General features: G+C 46.3%; 1 protein-coding gene across 1 annotated transcript in view; it reads right to left on the reverse strand.

The window, feature by feature from the left end:
• LOC103616010 (filamin-interacting protein FAM101A) overlaps positions 1-9,774 on the reverse strand; it is a 15,996-nt gene extending 6,222 nt beyond the window's left edge. The window contains exon 1 of the mRNA XM_008634139.2: positions 1,135-9,774. Within this exon, the coding sequence (XP_008632361.2) occupies positions 1,135-1,304 (170 nt within the window). The 5' untranslated portion in view covers positions 1,305-9,774. The remainder of the gene's footprint in view (positions 1-1,134) is intronic.
• Between the last annotated feature and the right edge of the window lie 7 nt (positions 9,775-9,781).

Genomic DNA, 9,781 nt, shown 5'->3' on the forward strand with positions numbered 1-9,781 from the left:
AGCCACTGCTCTCAAAGGAATTGGCCCACCTGAACTGCCAACAGATGGAGAACCACAAAAGGTAGGATGTCACTGCCCTGCCTTTTTTCTGCACTCATCCAAAAGGGATGTGTGGGCACCAGACCACAAAAAGGGCTTTTCCTAGAATCCCTAGCCATGGGGAACAGCAGGATTTCCACTGGTTTTCCCCGCTCCCCAAATGCTCCTCCAGCAATCAGCAGCCAAGGAATGTGCAGCTCCACGTAAAAAAGATTAAAAGCTGGGTGTGTGCTTGTCATTACCTCCACCCAGAAGGGGGCTGACTGATTGTGCACCGCGTGTAATCTGAGCTGCTGTAATGTATTTTGCACAGCTAGGGTGTAAGCAAGTCATTCAGCACACATAAAACAAGGCTCCGATGTAATCACCATAAAAACATGCCCGCTGGCAGTTCCTCAGCCAGCAGAGATTTACTGGGGTACATTTCCAGAGAGAGAAGTTTGCATAGGTTGACAGGGGTAGGAATTGGGTTTACAGTCCTCCCACTGTCCCTGCTCCAAGCTGTGTGTAACTGCTCCGTGCTGTTTGCAGGGTACATTCCACACCAGCAAAAGAGTAAAAGAAGAGCAAAGACCAACATTTATCCATCGGCCATAGCACCAGCCCCACAGGAGGGCAGAACATCTCCATCACTGGCTTGAGGGACCATCTCCTCACAAGGAGGAGCTCATTCAGTCCCTGTGGGCTGTCTAATGTTGGTTTCTCTGCGGCAAGCGCGAACAAAAACAGGTGCCAATTAGAAGGGTGTTGCTCCTTCTGAAGATACGAGTCATCTGGGAATGGTATGAAGACCATCAGATTACTTAGTGGAGGCCATCAAGCCCACAGATGGTAATGGTTTTCTCTCATAGCCTTGGATTTGACTTGGCCTTGGAAGGAAAGCTGCCTTCTGTTGAAACCTCCCTCCAGTTCTTGCCTCCTCCCCTCTGCCTCTGCTGCTGTCAGTGTCTTTAATTCAGGAACTACCCTCCCACCTGTCCTTCCCTTTCCATCAAAATAACCATGACTCCCATTTGTAAACACATTTTAATTCTTGGCAGAAGCACCAGAAAAAAAGACAGAAATCCCCATCTACCCACCCAATCCCATCTGTACCTGATTTCCTGTATGGGCTCAGGGTTGACCTCAATGCTTTCTCCAAAAAACACAGGGTACATTCGAGGCCTTATCTCTGGCATGGACGGGTTCAGGAGCAGGTAAGGCATCTGCAGGAAGGAGAGCACAGCAAGCGTTGGGACACACCAGATGGGGCTGGCACAGTTCATAACGTGCTGTGGCTGGCAGCTGAGCAGCCTAACACAACACCTGGACTGTCCTCACCTACCAACACCTCCCTCTGCCCCAGCTCACCTCCCAGGTACGTGACTGTGCCCACATCTCTGCCACTCCATGCTTCATTATCTGTTTGCTGAAATTTAGCCTTGCCTTTCCTTCTTCCTTTCTTGTTTCTCATAGGAATAGCAGTTGGTTTTGAGTTTTCTTTAGCCCTGATATTGCCTTTACTGGCTAGGAACTAACAAGTCTTAGAAATACTCAGAGTATGTCAGCATGGACAAGTGCTCCATGTCTGACCTAACACACAGATAGGGCCTAAGGCTGCTGACTTAAAGGATGTAGGTCTACTTAAGTGAGACATGTATATATATTTTTATAGATACATGCACAAATATGTACATAAAATCATGTATCCCTTGCAACAATCCAGCAGAGGAAGTGACAGACTTGCTGTTCCTGAAGTCTCTGTGCCAAAAATGGCTCTTGTGCTCCAAAGGACATTCCTGTTAACCATAAAACTGAGGGTGGGGTGAGACACTGGGGCACCTTGTGGCCTCTGCAATGTAGGAAGCCAGTTGCAAGCCAGGACTTTATAATGAATGGAGCGGCTCAAATTCATGACACTGAAAACTGGATTTTTAAGACTAATTGCACCGTGAACTTACTTACTCTGACAAATTGTCACAGACCAGCCTAGGCTCCTCTGCCCACCACAGAAATGAGTAATCCCACTTCTCTATACTGGAGTGCTCCTAAACACCAGTTCCCACATATGGGGATCCTGTGTCTGGTGCCTGGACCAAACCCAACAGCTAATTAAGCCTAATCCTGCCCTCCTGGAAAAATGTCACTGCAGGTTTCAGTCTCTGCCACTACTTTTCTGTCAGCAGATATTTATGACACACAGGGACACAGGATCTCTTTAAAGGAGATGGCTGGCAGCCTCTGTGCAGGGTCTGTAGATGGCTAGCTGAGGTCTGCTTTCTTCTACTGGTTTGGGCTTTCTGCCTCAGGCTAAGGCAAAAGATGTCACTGCCCCATCTGAATTTGCCAAGCCCTTCAATTCTGTATCCCAAAGCCACAAAGCTGTTTCTTCTTTTCATACTGAAATACCCCTGCACTTTACTGCTGTGTAAAGTCCTACTATAAAGTAAAATGGCCAACCCCCCTTTTTGATTGAATATTTCTGTTCCATTGTCAAAACAGAACAGTATTTGCATAGGTGGGGGGGGAAAAAGAAAAAAAAATATACATGTTCACCGTCCCTACCAAACACTGGCCAAAAGGCAAAGTTCATTCCTGGATTGCTTTCAACACTCTTGACAGGGGAGGGCAAGGGCAGCCTTTCTGGTTGTAAATAAAGCTCTTTGCTTCTGAAATGTGAATTGTTTACATCAGAGAAGCCTTGGTTCACAGGGGTGCAAATATCCAGCTTGTAACAGTCTGCACATGGCCGGAGCTCTTTCTAAAGACATTTTGTACAAAAGAAGAGGTTCAGTTGGATGCAGGAGTCAAACACCATTTGCACATGCTCGTGAGCTTTGTGAACAGCAGGCAGGCTGCCCTTTGCGGGTTCACCTGCAGAGGGATGCAGATTGCTTGAACTGATGAAGGAAATAGGGCTGGGGATACGTGTCCCTCCTCCTTTAAAGAAGCAGTTTCAAAGAAGGGCTTCCAGGAAACAAACCTTCACACTCCTTGCTAACAAATGGTGACACTAAGTGTGCTCTGAACATCCCCAGCATGCAGGAGACTAAGCCTTTCCTGTGGCTTAGCAGGAACACTGCTGGGGCATCTGGCCCCCAGCGTGTGTATGGGAACAGCCTTCCCAGCCCGCTGAGCACCGGGGGTGCTGCTCGGTCAGAGCGTGGGCAATCCCCGTCTGTGGAAAGCACAGGTCCCACTGCAGGGAACAGGAAACAAGAACACGCTGCAGAAACAATACCAGCCTGCACAGAGAAACGGAGGCGCTGGCATGCATGACTGACATCAATCAGAGTCAAAAAGTTGCTGCTGAACTTGGCGAGAGCAGGATTAAGTGTTCTCCAGGTTAGCTCTGGATGGGGCGATGATGAGACTGTTTCCACTGGGGTTACAGTTAACCTTGCTCTGGGCAGGGAAGGGTGGCAAAAGGCATTTCATACGCTGTAGATAAGCACCACCTTCAGACCTGCAGGCTTGGCTTAGTTTAGAAAGCTGGAACTGCGGACATTGGCAGGCCAAAGCCAGGATTTCTACTGCCTGTCGAGAGCATTACAGACTCAGACCTCTCTTCGAGTAGTACCGTGAGCTGCTGCAGGTCAGAAACCTTGAAGTCACCTGGAAGTCTGCACATGGAAGATGTAAATAACTTACAAAGCACAGCCTAAAAATAGAGATCTGAAAGACCCTGCAGGCTGCTCACCAAACAGCAACTGATTTGCTTGCACGGCGTGAAGGGGTCACTAAAACAGCAACCACAGGTTTCACACGGTAGCCATTGAAAGGCACTTCAGGTGACATTTTGTTTTCCCTCCAATGATGTTTGTTCTGAAATGTCGGCTCCTGCAAGTCACCTGGAGCTGGGAAGCAAGGAACAGGGGATATGAGCTTTCCAAAAGATTTGTCTTTGGGGCTGAAATGTTATATGCTTGGCACATGTCAAAAGCTGGCTTTTTGGCAAGAGTTTGACACTGACTCCTTCCAATCTGCTTTAAGGAAGAAAACAAAACAAAAATATTCTGTCAAAAAAAATACTGACTCAATTATTTTTCCTTCTGCACAGGAATGGCTGAAAGAAGAGGAGCACTGGATTGCTGAGCTCCCTTGAGAAAATCATGATCCCTGGCTCGTTTCCAGGAATCACTTGGTGATCTCCAGACACTCCACAAATAAGGCAGGTTTCTGTATTATCCTGCCCTATGGATAGGCTGGCAGGGAGCAGAGGTTGCTGCACACTCCTGGGGGTCACTGATGGTGAGGAGGAGAAGCCCACATCACTTCAGACCAGGCTATCCACAAGTGATCCATAGTCGAGGTCTGTCTATCCAAGGGTTGCTGTGCTGGAACGCTGCAGTGGGGACCTGATTCATCTGTCCCCAGGAACTGGAGCTGTGCTGGTACTTACCAGATGCAGCTCCACAAAAGCCACCACAACCCTGCCATCTTCATGCAAGGACAGAAAGAGTCTGGTAGGCAAGGAAGGTTGAGAAGACAAAATGAAAGATACTGGAGAGATCAAAAAAGTGACTCCCATGTTTACAAAATAGATCCAAGGTGAATATTAAGCAGTTATTGTGCTATTATTTTTATTTCTTTTCCAGTACATAATTTGTTTTAACCAGCAAAGAGTTACAGTATTATTAAAAAGTTGAAGAGCTTTCTTGTTTGGCTGCATTTTTCCCTCTGCCTTAACTCTGATGCCTTTCAGGCATGTAACGGCCTGGGCAGCTAAACTCTGCTTTTTGCAAGTAGCAGATAGATAAACACAGATAAAACTGGTTGCTGAACGGAATTCAATCTACAGCTCAACGACAGCATTGACTGTTCTTTAGCTGCCAAATTCTGGGCAGCAAAGCAAGAAAAAGGAAAGGAAATTAACGTGACTTGAAATAAATAAACCCCCAAAACCTTTCCCCAGAGAGCACAAAGAACCAGAACTGACCGACTCCTTCTGCTATGGTCATTATAAGGAAGGCACTAAGATGTGGCATTAGACCTCTAGGGACTGTAAGGGGAAACAGCTTTCCAAGTGTCAGGGCTACAAACAGGATATAGCTTCCCAAATTCCCAGCTCCTAACTTAGCTAGGGCATAAGCAAATCTCTCACCACATTTTCCCACTATGGTAACATGTCAGGTCCATGAAAATGTCACTTTACTCAGCTGTTATTTACAGCTATAATGAAAGATCTGGCTGAGTTATTTGACACACATCTACATTCTCCGCTCTAGAAGATAAGCAATATTTGTTTAACAGACCATTTATTTTCCCAATATCTGCACGTATTGCACATTACGAGTAATTTATACTAGAGCCGGATGAGATTATATTGGGAGGTGATAACAGTAAATGCAAACCTCAGGTAGAAAGCAGGGCTTTATTATTTCAAAGAATTACATCCTTCCTGCTTATCTCCCTCTTTTATTTCAAGTGGGAAATGTGTGCTGCATTGCTTATTGTCCACAGGGTTACGCAGGGACACAATGGAAATTCAACAGCTAGAAGACATCACCCTCAATGTCTTTCATCAGAGCCACACTTTTCAGAGCAGATGATGAGATCCTGATGCCCGTTTCCCTGATCTGCCCCAAAGGGACATCTGTCAGATCAGGTGAGGCGGATCAAGTGAGGCCCACAGCCATTCCCTGTTCTTCACCAAGAAGGAAGAGGAGGGGGTGCATATCCAGAACTGCATGGGGCTGAGGGACAGGGAACAGCCAGGTGGGTTTGTCCTTTGCCAGGAGAGGACACAGGGTGGAACCGAAGTCACCACCAGCCCCTGCCGGGGGAATTCCTGCAGGATGCAGCCCCATGGGAGCAGCCTGGAAGTGGGTCAGGATGCCAGGCTGCCAACAAGCCCTGAGGCAAACCCTGCTGTGGTGCCAGATGGGTGGCTCGCTCCCCACACCAGCCTGGGGCTTTCCCAGAGCTGCTGGGACCAACACAGCCTTGGAGAGTCACATCCCCTGCCTCGTGTGTGGGCTGCAGGCTGGCTCAGGCCGGGCTGCTGGGCCTCCCTCTCACGTGTGCTTTCACTGTAGGTGTTGGCAGGTCTGGAAGTTACATATGGAAAGCCTTTGATGGCCACGTTCCCCACCCAGTCCCTACAAGACATCGTCCCATTCCCGGAGCACTGTCAGTGTAGGATGAGATGCTGGCTCTGTGACAGAAGGGGTCTTCAAAATGCTGCATGTCAGGAAGAGATGTTCTGGGTTTTTTGGGTTTTTTAATTATGAGCCACTAATCTAACAGGCTTGGCACACACTTGTTGTCTGTGAAGGCTGTGCCAAGGGGGGAGGTCTCCTTCTCCATACTTGAGATGAAGCTGGAATCTCCTCCCACCACACAAGAGTGATTCTGAACCATTCTTGCATCCTGAATGTAAGTAGAAATTCCCTACATCCCTACAGCTGATTCACTGGGATATAGCCCCACAGAAGTCAGTACTCACTGAGGCAGGTTGAGTGCACAAATACTTAAGTCTTACAAAGAAAAAGGAACTCACTGCAGTGGCAAAAGTTCCTTTCACTGTTGGGAAGGAACATAAAATCTGCTGCTTCAAGAAGGTAGGATTGATAGTTCTGCAGATGAATGTGATCCTGATGTCCCCTGATATCCATTAGGAGTTGTGCAATGAATGCAAAGCACGTATTTCAGCACAGTCCAAAAGCAGTTCTTGTAGCCTAAATCTACATCCCAGGGCAAGAACAACAGGGAAAACTCTAAGCAGATATGGGTACTTTGATGTCATTTCATTCCCTACGCTTGCAGCAACTGCTTCTTTGTGCATATTATTAGGGATTTATTTTGTTGTACTTCTGTTCCTTTTGGCCCAGCTTTACAGGCACAGCCTAGAGAATTCAGTAACCTAAGTCATAAGAATCAATTTAATAATGCTTCAGATTTAAAAGGCAGAACTAGGTAAAAGTCACCTTCTATTTTCCTTAGGATATTTGCACTTAAGCACAAAACACTTGACAAATTTCCTACATGGACTTTATTTGAAGAAATAAAAGCAAATTTATTCTGCACTACAAGTAAAACGCGGGGGGAAAAAAAGTCCCTAAATGGTGTTGAACTTGTGGTATTTATGACTCTGGCCCTAAATTGCCTTTCATATTTTCTTGGATCCCAAAGCTGTTCCCAAATTGGCTGGTTAAATGTGAATAAATGGTGCATTGTCTTTGAAACAAAGTTGTGCTTATTAAAGAGCCGAGAGTTTACTTTTTCAGAGTCACAGTTAATAACACAGAGCAGAGAGAGCACAGATTTTACACACAAGAAAGTCTTCGATAAGGGCATGCAATCCCCTTTTAGTCTGCATGAGAAGGGCTGCCCTAAAGCAGAAAAATTCTGTAACATATTTGTGAGGTTGGAGCAAAATAGCTGGCTGCAGAGGAACGCAACTGGGTTCAGACTGGTGGTTTGATAGTTCTGCAGCAAAGAATAGCATGAAATACTTCACTCAGATCTGGAATGTTGTTTCCTTCACCTGACAGCAATTTATTGTAACTGTACATACTGGAACTTTGGCTGTTGGTGACTGAGCTTATATATGGTTTTATAGTATTCCAACACAAAGAGTGCAGGCTGTGTTCCTGGCTCTGTCACGTTTATAAGCAAAACAAACACTAATATAACAGGCGATTTAAAAAAGCATTTCTTGGTGTGCAAATAGCTGCAATTATTGATTTGCCAATTCTGCATGCTCTGATGAACAGCAGAGGAGTAGACTTAAACAGAAGCACATTCATGGGTTGCATAACTGCTCATAGATCTGCAAGCCCTTGTTAAACGGCAAAATTAAAGCTAATTAGACACTGCAATTTAGAAGTATGAAGCAAGCAATGCTCTCCATATTTTTCCTGCTTTAATAACAGCTGCAAGTACAGTATTTGCACAGTGGAAATGAGAGGAAGTGAAACTCTCTGTAGTCAAATAGAGTGAAAATTCCTATTTACTTCATTATTTTGCCGTGGACCAAACAGAGTTAAAGAGCAGAGCCCAGCACCACTCCAAATAATACAGTCCAACTCGTTTCAGCATTTGGACCCTTGCAACCTTCTGTACCTGCTAAGAGCATGGAAATACCCCCAGTGTATGGAACCCATACTATAAGCAGGAGCCCAGGGCTGCCCTTGCAATGTGATACAAAATTTAGAAACATCTACAGTGTGAGCTTTTCTGAAGTGTCTAAAATGTTCATTAATGATCAAAATAATTGGAAAACTGAGTATTACCTTATACAGATCACAGGAGTAACTTTTTTTCCTGGAGGAGTCAAGCACTAAAACTCTCAATCCTAACAGCCCATGAACTGAAATAAATTTTCTCATGCCCTTTCTTCTTCAATATCCAAGGTCTTTATTGGGTGGAGTGGTGGCCAACTGTCATATTGCTGGAGTGGAGACTGTCATATCCCCATTTCAGAGTTCTGCAGACACCTCCACCCCTGCTGTTTTTTGGTCCAGCAGCCTTCACGCACCTTCCTTCCCCATTTTATTATACAGACACACAGCAACAGCCTGATCCTGCCAAATCAGAGGTGTGTGGGTAACTTTGTACATAAACACTCCCATCGACATGGCACACACGCCCAGGCATCTGCAGGTAAGGCTCCATATGTAGGAACTGCGGCGTTAGCAGGTTTGAGATTTGACTTTTGTAATAACACCTCACACCCTCTCCACTGTGAGGAGTCATTGTTCATGGGGAAGGTTTTGGCATGTTCAGGAGTAAAAGGTAGTTTTCAATAATATGCCCAGACAGCCTTAGAGCTTGAGAAAGAGCACGAGGGTGTGAGGAGTCATTGCAAAATGTCTCTATGGGAAAGAAGTCTTTGAATAGTCACTAAACCATAGGTAGATAATTTTTTCTCATGGAAAAATTTTTGCTGCAGTTCTCATTCCATATAAATGCCAATTAACCACATTGAATACACCTACAAACATCTTTTATACATGTTTAAAATTTTTTTCAAGAGCCCTGGGGAAGAACTTTAATCATCCTTTAAAAACCTCCACCACCACCGCTTATGCTCTGAACGTTGTGTTTTAAAACAGGTTTTATATCTCAGGGATAGAAATAAACAAATAAAGCAGAATAATGGTCATAATAAATCTACCCAAATCCTACTCCACATTCAACCGCTTCACTGGCACTGCATCAGGCTGACCGAAAGCTGCGGTGCTCTGCCAGCTGTCTGAGCTTACAAACCACTACCCCTGGCTCCGCTCAGCTGCCAGCGAACAAATCTTTCACGAAGGCTCATGCCACAAAGCCCCGCTCCAGCAAAGGGCAGCGGCACACAGCCTTTCCCAGAGTCTGTCCCGCACCAGCTCCCCGGACACACATCCCTACCCTGCCCCAGCTAACAGGCACTTCTGGCTTTCTTTCAGCCAGGGCTCCAGCAAACGTCGCTCCACGCTCCTCACAAACCAGATGTGGGATGCCAGGGCGTAATGATGGCTGGGAGCCAGAAGACCCTGCCTCGGTCCGGATGGATGCAGCTCCAACCTGTACCTACCAGGCAGAGAAGTGTCACCGAGAAAGCAATTACACTTTTCTGTTCCGAAGGTGGGCAGGGGAGCCTGGTTCGACTTGGGTCTCACTCCCACACCGTTATTAGGGTTCACCCAGCCAAACTGCCAACACTCTGTGCGTGTATCCAAAAACCCTGCCCGGCACTGGACCAAGCCCTGCCTGGCACAGCAGCGGAGCTGCCAACACCGGACTGCAGCCGCCACAGGCAGCCCGGGGTGGCCCC

Source organism: Corvus brachyrhynchos, unplaced genomic scaffold (assembly GCF_000691975.1).
Source record: "Corvus brachyrhynchos isolate BGI_N302 unplaced genomic scaffold, ASM69197v1 scaffold114, whole genome shotgun sequence".
In the NCBI taxonomy this organism is placed as follows: Eukaryota; Metazoa; Chordata; class Aves; order Passeriformes; family Corvidae; genus Corvus; species Corvus brachyrhynchos.